This window comes from Aquarana catesbeiana, linkage group LG11, assembly GCF_042186555.1.
Source record: "Aquarana catesbeiana isolate 2022-GZ linkage group LG11, ASM4218655v1, whole genome shotgun sequence".
NCBI lineage: Eukaryota > Metazoa > Chordata > Amphibia > Anura > Ranidae > Aquarana > Aquarana catesbeiana.
Window position 1 is genome coordinate 46,283,818 of NC_133334.1, and position 15,902 is coordinate 46,299,719.

General features: G+C 44.7%; 1 protein-coding gene across 1 annotated transcript in view; it reads left to right on the forward strand.

The window, feature by feature from the left end:
* LOC141111698 (embryonic protein UVS.2-like) overlaps positions 1–9,190 on the forward strand; it is a 62,295-nt gene extending 53,105 nt beyond the window's left edge. The window contains exons 11-14 of the mRNA XM_073603845.1: positions 1,747–1,972; positions 3,911–4,029; positions 7,313–7,535; positions 9,180–9,190. Of these exons, the coding sequence (XP_073459946.1) occupies positions 1,747–1,972; positions 3,911–4,029; positions 7,313–7,535; positions 9,180–9,190 (579 nt within the window). The remainder of the gene's footprint in view (positions 1–1,746; positions 1,973–3,910; positions 4,030–7,312; positions 7,536–9,179) is intronic.
* Positions 9,191–15,902: the final 6,712 nt, after the last annotated feature.

Sequence of the window (15,902 nt, forward strand, 5' to 3'; positions counted from 1 at the left end):
AGTCTGTGTCTTGGGGGACATGGACCTGAATCTAAAGTAATGCCACCGCAAGGGTCCCCAGGCATACAGCTCACAACAAGCACCGTTCCCCCAAATGCCAGGGCCCATAATCGGTAGGCAAGAGGCTTGCATTCAGTCCCCTCCAAAAGCCTCTGTCCCGGCTAGGTCTGTCACAAGTAGTATCATGCAATCTGGTTGTGGTGCAAGTCTTAGGTTTGGTGCGGTCTGGTGCCCATTCAGATGAATGCCTCCCTGTGCGATTCATGGTGTGAACCGCCCCTTAATCAGCATTAACTATTTTTCATCCTTTTTGCTGCTAGCATTAGTAAACAGATACGAAAGAATATTATAATTACCTATTTTGAACTTTGTTTTTACATTTCTTCATTTGGTTTCAGGCCTAGTCCAAAATGATGTCATACATCCCAGAAGTCTGGAGAGACTTTCCAAGCTAAGCACACCCTCCTTCCTGCATGCCTGAGCTAAGGGCAGATGGATTCTAGGAAGTAAATGCTACATGAATCATCTGCCCTTACTCAAGATTGCCACAGCTAGAAATGCTAGGGGGGGTGTTTGTTTTTTTTTTAAAGGTATTCTCAACAAAATAAATAAGATGGATGGGTGAGTTTTCTGTAAATATTAAAAATGAATGAAATAGTGTTTTCAGTTTGTGGAGCTCAGATACAGTTAAGTTCCACTTTAAATACTTGCCCACCGCGCTATAGGCGAATGACAGCTACAGCACGGTTGTCCAGTTCTGGGAGGGCATCTACTGATACCCTCCCAGAACCACGCCCCCCCCCCCCCCCACACACACACACACTCGCGCCTGCTGTGGCACACACCCGGCATGCTCTGATCGCTGTGTCCTTCAGACACAGATGATCACAGATTGGAGTAAAGAGCCAATCACAGCGACTCTTTACCACATGATCAGCTATGTCCAATTACAGCTGATCGCGATGTAAACACACTTGCCACTTATCGGCATACCTTTCCTCGCGCTGCCACATCGTGAGGAGAGAGCCGGCAAGTTTGATAGGGGACATCTACACTGATAATCAGGGCACTGATCATTGGTGTCCTAATGATAAGTAAAGCATAGCTCCCAACTGTCCCTGATTGGGAGCAATGTCCCTCTGTCCCTCATTCCATCTCATTTGTCCCTCATTTTGGTCTGATCTATATAGTTGTATATAAAATGCACTTTTTATCTTTCAAAAAGTGTTTCCCAGTGCTAAACCTTTCATCCAATTTCTAAATTGCTGCATTTGTACATTTTAAAAGCTAATATAAAGGAATAGTGGTAAAAGTCCTTGTGACTTTAATGAGAATTTTTTTTTTTTTTTTTTTTCTCCTTTAAGGGGGTGTGGCTGGGGGCGTGTCCTATGCCTACATACATTTGTTAGTAGGTGTCCCTCATTCCCATCTCAAAATGTTGGGAGGTATGAGTGCAGTCCCAACAGTGCCCTTCAGTGCCACCTATCAGTGCTGCCTCATCAGCGCACATCTGTCTGAAGGAGAAAAATTACCTGTTTGCAAAATTTTATAACAAAAAGAAACTTTTTTTTTTTTTTTTTTCTTTCCAAATCTTTGGTCTTTTTTCGTTTGGCAAAAAAAAAAATCAGTGGTGATAAAATATCACCAAAAGAAAGCTCTATTTGTGTGCCCGGTAGGCAAGTGGTTAACAGACGCTCCTCTTGCTGACTTCATAAATTTTTTTTTTTTTTTTTTTTTCCCCTCTAGGTCTTCCTGCAATTCCTTGCCTTTGATGTCCAGAACTCAGCAGGCTGTGCTTCTGATTACCTGAGGATCTACGATGGGCCCACCACGTCCTCCCCAGTGTTATTGGACAGAGCCTGTGGAGCCACCCAGCTTCCCCCTATGGTCTCTACAACCAACAAAATGCTCCTTGAATTTGTCAGCGACAACAGTACCGCGGCCACTGGGTTCAAGGCTTCATACAGCACTGGTAAGGATGCACACAACAGAACCGAACTTTACCCCATTTTTATGATGTGATGTTCTGAAATAAAAAAATCCTAAAATGTGATAAAAGAGAACCTTTAGGGCTCATTCACACAAACCTTGCAAAGCAGTCTGCATTCGGATCGCTGTTCAGAGAGCATTTGACAGGCGGTGAGGAGGTGTTGTATCATCGTATCACCTTCTCACTGCCTGCTTTGACCCTTTGAACCCTGTGACCGCTTGAATGGGTCACGCTTGGCGGGTGCTACGCCCACCAAAAGCGGCAGGGGTATAATTCCTGCCACAGCTGCAAAGCAGATGTACAACCCCGGCCTCTGCAGCTAAAGGGGGTGAGGTTGGGGAAGCCATAAAAATGCAGCTCAACTGCGGGGCATTACCACCTCACAGCCGCTATTATCAACAAGCCCTTGCTGGGGGCTTTACAAAGGCTTCCATTGCATAGATCCCTATGAGATGCTAGTTGTCACCGTCCTGGTCACTGGTGTCACTGGCAGGGATAAGCATGCAGATCTGGAGCAGCAGAATGAAGTCAGGGCACCTAATTCTATACTTATTCTATGTCAGTGACTCAGAAATACTGCCATGGAATCAGATCAGCCAGGAAACTAGCAGCAGCAGTGAGCAGTATATTATATCAGTAAGGTCTCATTCACACAGGACTTTTTTTTTTCCTCTCGGACACTTTTGCTCTAGGGAAGGAAAACGCAGCTTAAACGCTCCTAAAGCCTAATTTTTCCATAAATGTATGCGCATTCACGCTTTTGGCTTTAATATTCTGGCCAATAGAATGCATTAATCTATTCTAGCCATTAAAATGCATTAATGTGCAAACGCGCCTTAATGTGCATTTATGCACGTTTGCCTTTTTTTCCGTCCAAACTTACCAACTTCTGAGCATGCAAGTAATAGCGGTGGGGGGGTTCTGCCTCTAAATGCTCCTGTTGAGCAGGAGCGGCCATAGATGAATCGGAATTCAGCCCATCCCTGCTGAACTGGCCAAATTTCAATCCAACTTTGGCCAGCTGGGACAAATATAGAGAAATCTTTTTCAGCAGGAACATAGACAGCTATAAAAACCTGACAGGCATTGTAATCCTTTACTGGTCAGCTCTTTGGCTGAAGGCTGCATGGCCTTATATCCATTTCAGTAATCTACTGACATAAGTGCTATAATGTGTAATGTCAATCGAGAGCTTTTTTTTTTTTTTTTTTTTTTTTTGGGCATATGTATTGAGCTTTTCCACAAAACATACATAAAAAACACAAGTCAAAAAGAGGGGGGGGGGGGGGGGGGGAGGGAATCTACATTCCAATTAGTGACCACGCAGGGTCTCACAAATAAAGGATTGTTAGTATGTGACAACAGAGAATTACACATGTAACAGGGTTACACACTCCAATTCAAAATTTCATGGTACATATAGACAACAATGAACAAATCTTAAAGTGATTGTAAAGCTTTAATTTTTTTTTTCATTAAAATAATAACCATGTTATACTTATCAGCGTATAACACGCACCTTAATTTTAAGAGGGAGGTTTCAGGGAAAAAAATCTTACATTTTAAATAAAGAACTTTGAGGCAAAATAAGGGCCAGTGCCCATCTGCAGCCTGCTCAGTGCCCATATGCAGCCTCGTATTGCCCATCATTGCAGCCTCACCAGTGTCGGATTAGACAGAGCCGGATCTCTGGCTGTACTGTGTACTCGGCTCGCAGTTATGCCCTGTCCCGCCTCCTATGATGGACATCTGTCCAACGCGGTCATTTCTTGAAATGTCTTTACCAAGGCTGCTGTATATTTCAGTGGGTTCTGACTGCAAAAAATATATCTTTCATGTGTTTCTGTCTTATCTCTTATTTGTTTAATAGTTTTGGTTTGATTGAATTGCATTTCAGTAATTTTATTTTCCTTATTTTAGTGACCTGTGGCTCAGTGCTGAGCAACCCAACGGGCACATTCTCTACTCCCAACTACCCCTCTAACTATCCTCCCTATATGGACTGTACCTGGGTAGTGACGGCCCCGATTGGTTATCGGGTGAGTACCCAGAATGACAGGTTATAGAAACCCTAACAATTTACTTTTTCAATTTGGTCTTATTTGGTGTGGATCTGGTGATGAGCTTTCTGTAGTATGAGAGCACCTTGTATTAAAATGGAGTTCCACCCATTTTTTTCATGATCATTGCAAGACAATGCCCACCCGCAGAACAGTACGTAATGTACAGCTGCACGATTCTGGCTAAAATGAGAATCTTGGGTTTTTCTTTATTTTAAGAAAAAAAAAAAAAAAAAGATCGCAATTCTCGTGGCGTAACATCATTCACATTATACAAAAAAAATTGGGCTAACTTTATATCTAAATATAATATCTAAAATATTGCAACAACCGTCATTTCATTCTCTAGGGTCTCTTTGTGAAAAAAAATGTATATAATAATTGGGGGTTCTAAGTAATTTTCTAGCAAAAAATATTGACTTTAACTTGTAAGCAACAAGTGTCAGAAAAAGGTTTAGTTTGGTTAAACGGACCTCATTTCTTCTTGATCTAAGAGAAGCCTAAGTGATGTCAAAAACTAGGCAGGTTGGCAGGTTTTTTGTTTTTTGTTTTTTTGTTCAGGTGTGAATTCAGGGAAAATTTGCACCTGAACCGGTGAACAGAAACGCACAGGACACCGGACTGCAAACCGCAGCCACATATATGTAAATCCAGCCTAAGGATAGATATAGATGTGCGTCTAAACCTCCCTTTCCTCTGGAGCCCAATCTGTGTTTAGATTGCTCTTCAGAGGCTACTGGCATGCAATGAGGAAGTGATGCAACGCCTCCTCAGTGTCTGGTTTTTAACCCCATTATTGCTGACAAATGCACTTCAACCACATGCATTACAGGTTGCTGGTGGTGCTTCCCCCATTTCCTTGAGTATGTTGCATTTGAGCTCGTCATCCGCTAATTGCTACATGTCCGGTAAATTTTACTGTGGGTGCAAAGCCTCATGAAGGCAGCATATAAACACCTCCACCTGCTGCCTATTGCAGCTTAAGGGGGATGGGTGCTTGTCGCGTGGCAAAAACGTGGCTCAACAGCACATTTTTGCTGTCCCCAACTGCATGTCTAAAGGAGGCCTTAATGAAAATAAACTATACTTAAAAACACTTTTCCGATAATACAATTTTTTTTCATTAACGTAGATCTATCTAGTCTTAAATCTTTACAGGATGACAGTTGCTGCAGGATTTGGGTTTTATGTGGATGAACCCAATCTGAATTGCAACAGTTCAGATGTCTTCCATCTGATTTTTAAGAAATTGGATATCTGCTGGGCAGTGGGGACACATAACCTCAGCCAAGATGAAACCTACAGCAGGCCAATGATCAATTTATACATAGTTGAACTCAGAATTATTTTTTAAAATTTAAAAAATGGCATCCTACTCAACATAGGAAGGCATGTGGGGAAGAAAAGAGCAGGTCCATCACAAGGCTACAGAGTGTAAGTATAGTAATAAACAGGCTCCTGGTTTATAATTTAACTTTTACACGAGAGCTTTATTTAGGTAACATTATGCTCTATTCATTACAATTGTTGTATTAAAACAATATGATATAATCTGGAATTACATTTCAATAGATTTGTAGAAGCATACAAAAATTGGTTCCTAAACAACTTGCAGAGAAGCTTCTTTCAGTAGTTCGAGTGATGGTGGGTGATAGGTGAGCCTTGTGTCATCATAAGATATCCTGTTCCATCATGCCCTTCAAAGGAAGGAGTGTAGAGCAGCCATTCTCAACTAGGATTCCGTTGAACCTTAGGGTTCCTCCAGAGGTTGCTAGGAGTTCATTGAACAATAAACAGCTTATGCCTCTTAGACGGGTAACTGACACCAATGATCCTTTTTAGCGATTTGTAAGGAGTAGCTTTTTCCCAATGACCACCATGTAAGAAGCATTCTTCCTACTGGCCTCCAATGTAAGGAGCATCCTTCCCATTGACCACCAATGTAAGGAGAGTCCTTCCTACTGCAAACAATGTAAGGAGCAGTAGCGGCTGGTGTTTAAATTTTTTTTTTTTTGGGGGGGGGGCGCGCATCAAACAGACCTCCCAGTCGCCCCTCCGATCAGTCGATCACCCCGCACTACTTACCACATCCAGGTCGCAGGCGGCTTCCCCACTGCTTCTCCTCGACAGCTTCCTGGACGGCTTCCAAGCTGCTTCTCCTCCTCGGTGGCTTTCCAGCTGCTTCTCCTCCTTAGATGGCTTCCCCACTGATTCTCCAACCGGCCAATCTGGTCGCTTCTCCTCCCAGCTAATCAGGTCCTGATTGGTCGGGAGGAGAAGCAGGAAGATGTTAGCGAATTTTAATTTGCTAATGTCACTCAAGTGAGTGGGCTCAGGGCACAGAGCCCACCCATTTCAAAGCCAATTAGAGCCTCAGACTCTGATCATGTGCTTCTACCAAAAATAAAATAAAACCCCATATAAATCCATGGGTCCGGCGCCCTGCATGGGGATTAAGGGCTGGGGGCATAGAGATTAGGGATGGCGGTACCCTTGCGCCCCATATGAGCACCCGCCAATGGTAAGGAGCATTTTTCCAAATGACTACTAATGTAAGGAGAATTCTTCCCACTGGACACCAATGTAAGGAGTATTCTTACTGGCCAACAGTGTAAGGCAAATTCATCCTACTGACCACCAATGTAAGGAGAATTCTTCCTACTGGCCACCAATGTAAGAAGCATTTTTCCCATTGACCACCAATGTAGGGAGCATTCTTCCAATTGACCAGCAATGTCAGGAGCACGCTTCTCAGTGATCACCACACTAATGTACCATGAGCTGTAGATATAGTAATTATTAGTGGGGGTTCCCTGGGGCCAGAAAGATATTTCTCCATGTTAAAATGGTTAAGAGTGTTGTATAGGAAAGTGTGCTAAAGAGAAACACGTATGGGTCAAATGGGATGGTGGACATGGATAAATGTATTTCTGTAATATATGTTTGGAACGGAAAGGATTGTTATGAAAATAGATGGTGAACTAATATACTGCTTTATGGACTAGAAAACAATGTTTGAGATAGGGACTCTCTGGGCCTATCCATTATTGTCCAAACATGCCCATAGATGTGACAGCTGACACAACGATTGTTCAGCCAAGCATACATGCCTATGCAAATCTTGGGGGGGGGAAAAAAGGCACAGACTGGTCAGAAAAAAACAACTTGGTTGATCCATTTATCACTCGAAATTATCCAGGGAAGTCCACCCAGTTTGCTGAGTGCAATTGTCCAATAATCGTATGTTTTAATTCCATTACAGGTCTCTGTAAATGTGACAGACTTCAACGTGGAGTACAGGAACACCTGCAGTTATGACTATATGCTTGTTTTCAATGGACCAAAGACCACCTCCCCATTGATGGGAAAATTTTGCGGCAAAATCACCATACCTACCTTAACCTCCACAGGAAATACCCTTGTTTTTCAGTTCCACAGTGATGAGTCCATTCAGCTCAACGGGTTCTTTGCCAAATATGCCTTTGGTAAGTATATAGGAAAGGTGTGTTTTTTTTTTTTTTTTTTTTTTTTTTTGACAGAAGACACATCTAATGCCGGGTATTTTATCCTTTGGTAATAAAAAGAAGAGATTATAATTAAAGGCTAAGGCCAGCTAAAGCCTTTTATATTATTTTGGAAAGAGTGGTGGTGTAGTTGCCCTCAGTGTCCCCATTGAGGAGATTTTCCCTCTTCATATCAGGACAAGAAATGATGATTCAGCAACAGAACAAGCAATACCAGGGGCCCTGTATGCAGATGGCATACTAGTAGAACATAAGGGGGTTGATTTACAAAATACATTTAGGCTGTTCACTTTGCAAGGGAAGTTGCACTGTCCTATTTGCCTTTAGTAAATCAGCCTCAACGTGTGACTGATTGAAGTGTGTGTGTGTAAACCCTAACAATCAGCGACTCTGATTTTCTCTCTTTTGGTCTGTTAAATATCCCATTCCAACCATTCCTTTTCCAACCATTCTTTTTGAAAAAGTTCTTGATGATTCTGACAGAAATCTTGGCAGCTGATAACTTCCTTTAGAACAGCTATTCTCAAATAGGATTTCATGGAACCCTTGGGTTCCTCCAGAAGTTTCTAGAGGTTCCTTGAGCTGTGGCTGGTTGACCTCCTATTTGATGATGCCTCCATAGTTCTTGGGTCAGTGCTACTTGGCAGTACCAGCTGCAGGATACCAATGATCTTTTTCTCTTTCTGTAAGAGGGCATTCTGACCACTTCTGTAAGGAACATTCTTTCCATTGATCACCAATGTAAGAGGCATTTTTACCACTGACCCTCAAAGAATTGGTTTTAGCAAGGGTTCCCCCAAGACCTAAAAATTCATTCAAAGGTTCCTCAAAAGGTTGAGAGAGTCTGCTCTAGACTGCCTGTGTGCAGTCTCCTGAGTTACATTGTTCCCATTTATCTCTGTAGACTTCAGAACCCCCTTCGGCAGCCATTCACAACTCTATAGGTTGGTAGGGGTTCATTGAGCTGTGAGAGATTGGCCTCCCTTTTGATGGTCCTTGCATCATTCTGAAGCCAATGCCATTTTGGCATAACATCAGTGATGTTTTAATCTGTAAGAGTGTCTGCAAATTTATTTCAAGGGTTACTCCTGATTTAAAAAGGTTGAGAAAGGCTGCTCTACGCTATGGAGAAGGGGGTTTCTATAGTGCTGTCATAAGGTGACAATGCTGCTACTCCATAATTACAAAATGGTAAGCAAATGTTGTCATGCAAGGACAAGTGTGTTTCAGGCAGACTCACTAGATGAAAATTAAAGGGGGGGAAAAAAATCCTAAAAGAGAACCAATGCAGCCATCACATCTAGGAAGCTACAATATATAATTGTGTTCCTGGATTTGGATAGGCTTTAATTTATTCATTGCGTAGGCTTTTTTTTTTTTTTTTTTTTTTTTTTTTTTTTTGTTTTGTGCCTTACAGTTGTGGTACAATTCTAGATGTCAGCAGAAGAAGCTATAGGTGAAATTAGAGGTTACAGCTCCTAGTCTAGGTAAACCCAGTGGGATCCGCTATTGAGTAATAAACAACTGTTCATATCTGGAACGCCTTCTTGCTTTTATTTAAAATTTGATCAATACTCTAAATCAATTTTTATGTTTTCTTTCTAGTGAAACAATAAGAGGAGGAAGCCAAATCTATAAGAAGATATACTGCAATTCAAGTTTTGGTTTTATTTGTTATTTACACATGCCTACTCTTGGTTGTGTCCGCATGTTGATAATTAAATAAATGATAATGTGATTTAATAAATATTAATAATTAAATACTATAAATTTGTGTTGGTGCACCATTGGCTTTGCTTAAAGTTCTGTTACTTTGTCATGTAATGTAGCAGGACTGAGGACCAGTTCCCACTCTGTGCAGTGACCACCACAGGGTAAAACATCTGTCACGCAGGAACACACTGCAACACAGCCTAGCGCTGCGCTGTAGCGTGCTGCATTTTATCGCAGTGCACCGGCCTGTATGGCACTGCGGTGCCAGGCAGCACCTTGCCCAACATAGCAGTGAATGAATTGTACATTTTGTACCCTTCAAATAAAGCTGGTACAAAACAAAGGGACGGTGCAGTGTGCTGAATCGTGCACCACACTGCCCCCTAGCCAGCCGGCAACGCAGAGTGGCCAGAACATTGAAGGTGTAAATTCAACCTGAGATATTTACATTAAGGGCTTGTTCACACTTGATAAAATTTCTGACGCTCAACAAACCCTCCTATAGCGTTTATTGTGTTAGTATGGGTGTCAGAGAGGCGTCGAGCTTTAGAATGGGGCGTTTTGCAATCGCTAAAAAGCTCCCTAAAAGCCCTATGCACGATTTCATAGCATTTGATTAGCATTAGGGTGCGTTACAACTGCTGACAGAAATAAACAAATTTTAATGCGCCGCAACTGCACCAAAAACGCCTGCCAGAGTTTGCAGAGCATTACCATAGACTTAAATGGGAGGCGTTGAAAGTTTTCAAATGCCTCCTGACTTGACATGAGACTTCAATTTTGAAGCGAAGCTTAGTGTGAACAGCACAATGGGGTTGATTTACTAAAGGGGAAAAAAAGTGCAGTTACCCTCTGCAAGTGCGGATTTTGTTGTCGGAAAATTTTATAGCCTGCTCTCAAACTATGTGTGATGGAGCCTACACACGGTCGGAATTTCTGACAAAGTCCTATCACACATTTTCTGTCAGAAAATCCGACCGTGTGTACGGGGCATTTGTGTGAGTACAATTAAGAAGGCTATACACACATGGATTCTCTTTTTTTTTTTTTTTTTTTTTTTTTTTTTTTTTTTTCCCCCAAAAGCTGGTTGAACAACATTTGTGGAGCCATATAGGGAAGCCTTTAGACTTGCTGAACACATTTTCCAATATGATGTTTGTCAACTGTGTACAATACTCAGCATAAATGAATGCAAAATGACCAATGAACTGATCTTTGGGTTAAACTGACTTTCTCTTTGTCTGTTGAGGGCCACTTGAATTCTTAAACCTTCGGGATATACTGTCACCTACAGCAGGATTGGATAATGGAAAACAAAAAAGACTGTTGGCCACCCCAGGATAACCTCTCCTATTACTAGCATGCCTCAAATGTTTGCTTGTGTCCTGGAGAGATGGTCATCTTTTTGTCCTGTTCTGCTGTAAAAGACTAACCTATTTCTTACTACTCTTCTCTACATCACTGCTAGAGCCAGTTTCTTAGACTTGACCTTGCAGGGCTAGCCTGGAAGTGACCTTTTTGGTGATTGGCTTCCACATAAGGCATATTCCAAATCCCATTTTGGTAACAAGTAGGGATGAGCTTCGTGTTCGAGTCGAACCCATGTTTGACTCGAACATCGTCTGTTCGCCGAATTGCGAACGATATGGGCCGTTCGTGCCAAATTGGTGTAGCGCGTCACGGCCCATAATTCACTGCGGCATCGCAGTGCATTGCAGGCTGATGATTGGCCAAGCATGCACTATGACCCGCATTCCTGGCCTATCACAGCGCCGTCAGCAGAGAGAGCTGTAATTGGCCAAAGCCAGGGTGGCTTTGGCCAATTATGGCTCAGGGGGTTTAGAACACGCCCCACACTATAAGGCCGCCTGCACGGCGGCCCTGTGTAGTGTTCCGGCGTGCTTAGAGAGACGGTGTCATTTCATTTGAGTTAGCTAGATTAGGCAGGACAGTCAGTGAGTTAGCTGCACTTACAGTGTAGTGTGTATGTAATATATATATTACACACTGTATTCAGTTTAGCTAGATCCGTTCCTGTTATCTTCCTACTGTGACAAGCAGGCTTGTCTTGTTACAGGATTTACAGCTACCTGAAGAAAATTGCTGGTGTTCTTTTCATCCTATTAGTACCACAGTCAGGCAGCTAGACTATTTTACAGTTGGCGTAGTGCGTCCTCAGTGTTCAGCTAAAGCTACAAGTTAGTGTAGTGCGTCCTCACAGTGTTCAGTTAAAGCTACAAGTTAGTTTAGTGTGACCTCTGCAGTGTTCAGCTAAAGCTACAAGTTAGGTAGTGTGTCCTCCTCACAGTGTTCAGCTAAAACTAAAAGTTCTTTTTTTGCGAGCTCTGCACAGTGTTCAGCTAAAGCTACGGTTGGTGGTGTTCTCATACTACAAGCAGGCAGTTGATGTTGGGGGTATAATAAATATATATATCTATATCTCTCTCTATATGTATATATAATCTCCCAGCTTAGTGCAGCTGCTACAGGCCATTAGTATGTCTGGAAGGCCAACAAGGAGAGGCAGACAGTCACAAGCCAATAAAAGAGGGCAAGCAGGCTCTGTGTCTAGAGGCAACAGTGCTGGTCATGGAGACGGTGCATCATCAGCACGTGGCCGTGGAACACGCTTGGCCTTTTTTTTTTTTTTTTTTTTTTCAGCAGCTGGCCGTGTTGAGCCGCAACATGCGGAAGACTTGGTCGAGTGGATGACCAAGCTGTTCTCATCCTCTCTCACCCATGCTCAGGGTACTTTGTCTGGCAACGCAGCTGCCAATGCGGCCTTTTCCCTTGGCTCAATGGCATCAGTGACTCCTTCCCTAGCCCCACCATGTCCTCCTGAGGAGTCCCTCGAACTTTTTCACCACAGTGTTGGGTACATGCTCCAGGAGGATGCCCAGCGTTTGGAAGGCTCTGATGATGATACTGAGCTAGATGAAGGCAGTAACATGAGCACGGACAGAGGGGTGCCCAAGAAGGACAGCAATCTGGCATTCATGCTCCCCCCTGCTGCAGCATACTGCCAGGTTTGCTCCAGTGATGAGGGAGGGGATGTTGAGGTCACTGACTCAACGTGGGTGCCTGATAGGAGAGAGGAGGAGGCACATCACCGAGGCAGGATGCCCTCCAGGTGCCAGCCTAAGGGCAGCACACTGACTGCATCACACCCCAAAGCGCCGCATGTGCAGGGCGCTGCTGTCTCTGCGCGCTATTCAAAAAGTTCTTTGGTGTGGGCCTTTGAGACGAGTGCATCAGATCGCACTGCTGCTATTTGCAACATATCTCTCAAGCGTATCTCGCGTGGCCAAAACATCTCTCGCTTGGGCACCACATGCTTGACCAGACATATGTTGACCTGCCATGCAGTTCGTTGGCAAGCGTATCTAAAAGACCCACACCAAAGAACAAAGAGGACCTCTCCTTGCTCCTCATCAGCTGAGATCTCCAACCCCACTATACCTTCAGTCCTCTCTGAGACCTGCACTGAGAGGAATGAAGGTGTAGAATTAGGTGTGTCACAGCCAAGTACTTGTGGGCAATCTGCTTTCGGTACACCGACGTCAGATTGTACCAGGCAAATTTCCCTGCCCCAGCTGCTGCACCGCCGAAAGAAGTTCGCTCCCAGCCATCCACATGCCCAGCGGTTGAATGATAGCTTGGCAAAATTGCTAGCACTTCAACTGCTGCCTTTTCAGTTGGTCCATGAGTTTGTGGAATGTGCAGTTCCTCAGTGGCAGGTACCCGAACGCCACTTTTTCTCACGGAAGGCGATTCCGGCTCTCTACTGGCATGTGGAAGGCAATGTCCATGCCTCGCTGGACAGGGCTGTCAGTGGTAAGGTGCATATTACCGCTGACTCATGGTCCAGCAGGCATGGACAGGGACATTACCTAAGTTTCACTGCGCATTGGGTGACTCTTCTGGCAGCTGGGAAGGATGCAGGACAAGGTGCAGTAGTGTTGGAGGTTGTTCCGCCACCACGCCTCCAAAATGCCATTACTAATGATTGTGACACACCTCTCTCCTCCACCCCCTCCTCTTATTCTTCCTCCATGGCCTCTTCCTGTGCTTTGTCGTTGGAACCAGCGGTGCTCCGTAGGCGTTCAAGGGGCTATGCAAGTACGCAGGCCAAAAGATGCTATGCGGTGCTTGAGCTGGTGTGCTTGGGGGACAGGAGCCACACTGGGTCAGAGGTTCTGTCAGCTCTGCAGGGGCAGGTTCAGAGGTGGTTGATGCCACACCAACTTAAGGCAGGAATGGTGGTTTGCGACAATGGCACCAACCTCCTCTCTGCCCTCCGACAGGGACAAATGACCCATGTGCCCTGTTTGGCTCACGTCCTTAACTTGGTGGTGCAGTGGTTCTTGGGCAGGTACCCGGGCTTACAGGATGTCCTAAAGCAGGCCAGGAAAGTCTGTGTGCATTTCCGCATGGTCATATAATGCCAGTGCTCGGCTGGCGGACCTCCAAAAGGAGTTTAACCTGCCCAAGAACCGCCTAATCTGTGACATGCCCACCAGGTGGAACTCAACTTTGGCCATGCTGCAGCGGCTGCACACGCAGCAGAGGGCCATCAATGAGTACCTGTGCGACTATGGCACCAGGACAGGGTCAGGGGAGCTTGTTTTTTTCCCTACGCTAATGGGCCATGATCAGGGATGCATGCACTGTCCTGTCACCATTTGAGGAGGCCACGAGGATGGTGAGCAGTGACAGTGCATGCATCAGTGACACTGTCCCCCTTGTCCACCTGTTGGAGCACATGCTGTGTGGAATAATGGACAGGGCACTTGAGGCAGAACAGAGGCAGGAAGAGGAGGACTTCCTTGGCTCTCAAGGCCCCCTTTATCCAGACAGTGTTCCCGCGTGCCCGCCGATCACACAGGAAGAGGAGGAGGAGGAGGAAGAGAATTGTGTCAGTATGGAGGTGGAGCCTGGCACTCAGCATCAGCAGCAGTCTTTAAGGGATCAGTCCCAAGAAACACATGGACTTATACGTGGCTGGGGATCATGTCGTCCTTAGTGACCCAGAGTACTCCGGACTGAATGCCTCAGCAAACCTACGCTGCATGGCCTCCCTGATCCTGCAAAGCCTGCGTAAGGATCCTCGTATTCTTGGTATCAAGGAGAAGGACCAATACTGGCTGGCAACCCTCCTTGATCCACGTTACAAGGGTAAGGTTGCGGACCTTATCTTGCCATCGCAGAGGGAGCAGAGGATGAAACATCTTCGGGAGGCCTTGCAGAAAGGTCTGTGCAACGCGTTACCAGAGACTGGGAGGTTACAAACTCCTGTTTCTGGACAACGTGTTGCTGAGGCTTCGGTCAGTCAAAAAAGGAGCGGTGGAGGAGGTGGTCGTCTGACCGATGCGTTCAGACAATTTTTTAGTCCGCAGCCCCAAGGTATGATTGGTTCCAGCAACCATCGCCAGCGTCCGTTTTACATGGTGCAGGAATACCTAGGGGCAAGATCTGACTTGGACACCTTTCCCACCGAAAATCCTCTGGGTTACTGGGTCTTGAGGATGGATCACTGGCCAGAGCTTTCACAGTATGCAATTGAGCTACTGGCCTGTCCTGCATCCAGCGTTCTTTCGGAACACACATTCAGTGCTGCTGGAGGCTTTGTAACCTTTCACAGGTTGCGTCTGTCCACCGACTCGGTCAATCGACTGACCTTCATAAAAAGGAATCAGTCTTGGATCACCACCAAGCACCTGATGCTGATGTAACCGAATAATTTTTTTTGAAATTTCAGATCCCTTCAAAGACTGCCTATGCTGATGCTGAGTAACTATCCTGAGTAATTATCCTCTTCCTCCTCAATGATCACGCTGATAGCTTGTAAGAACATTTTTGGTTCTGGGCGCCGCCACCAGTGCCCAAGGCCCAATTTTTCAGCCCCTGTTTAACAGGGGCGTGTAATTACAATTTTTGATGCAATACTTTGCAGCAGGGCTCGTTCCTGCATTCCAACTAGAGTATCTGTGAGGGGTTGCAGTGTTGTGGCACCAGCACCAGTGCCTCAGGCCCAATTTTTCAGCCCCTGTTTAACAGGGGCGTGTAATTACAATTTTTGATGCAATACTTTGCAGCAGGGCTCGTTCCTGCGTTCCAACTAGAGTATCTGTGAGGGGTTGCAGTGTTGTGGCACCAGCACTAGTGCCTAAGGCCTAATTTTTCAGCCCCTGTTCAACAGGGGCATGTAATTACAATTCTTGATCTAATATTTCACAGCAGGGCCCTGTGAGGGCTTACAGTGTTGTGGCCACAACAACACCTAAGGCCCAAATTTCTGCTGAGTATATAGGGCAGGCCCCTACTTTCAAACATTCAACTTACAAACGACTCCTACTTGCAAACGGAAGGAGACAACAGGAAGTGAGATGAAATCTACCCCTAGGAAGGGAAATTCTCTCCTGTAAGAGTTAATATGGGAAAAACTTTTCTCCTTTCCACTGATGCTTTATCACCAATCCTTGTTTCACTAAAAAACCCAAATTTTCAAAAAACACTTGTCATTGGGACAAAAAGTGAGGTGAAATCTTCTGAAGAGGAGCACAGACAGCAAAACAAATGTCACAGGGGTGATAACCCTTCCCTATGTTTTCCAAA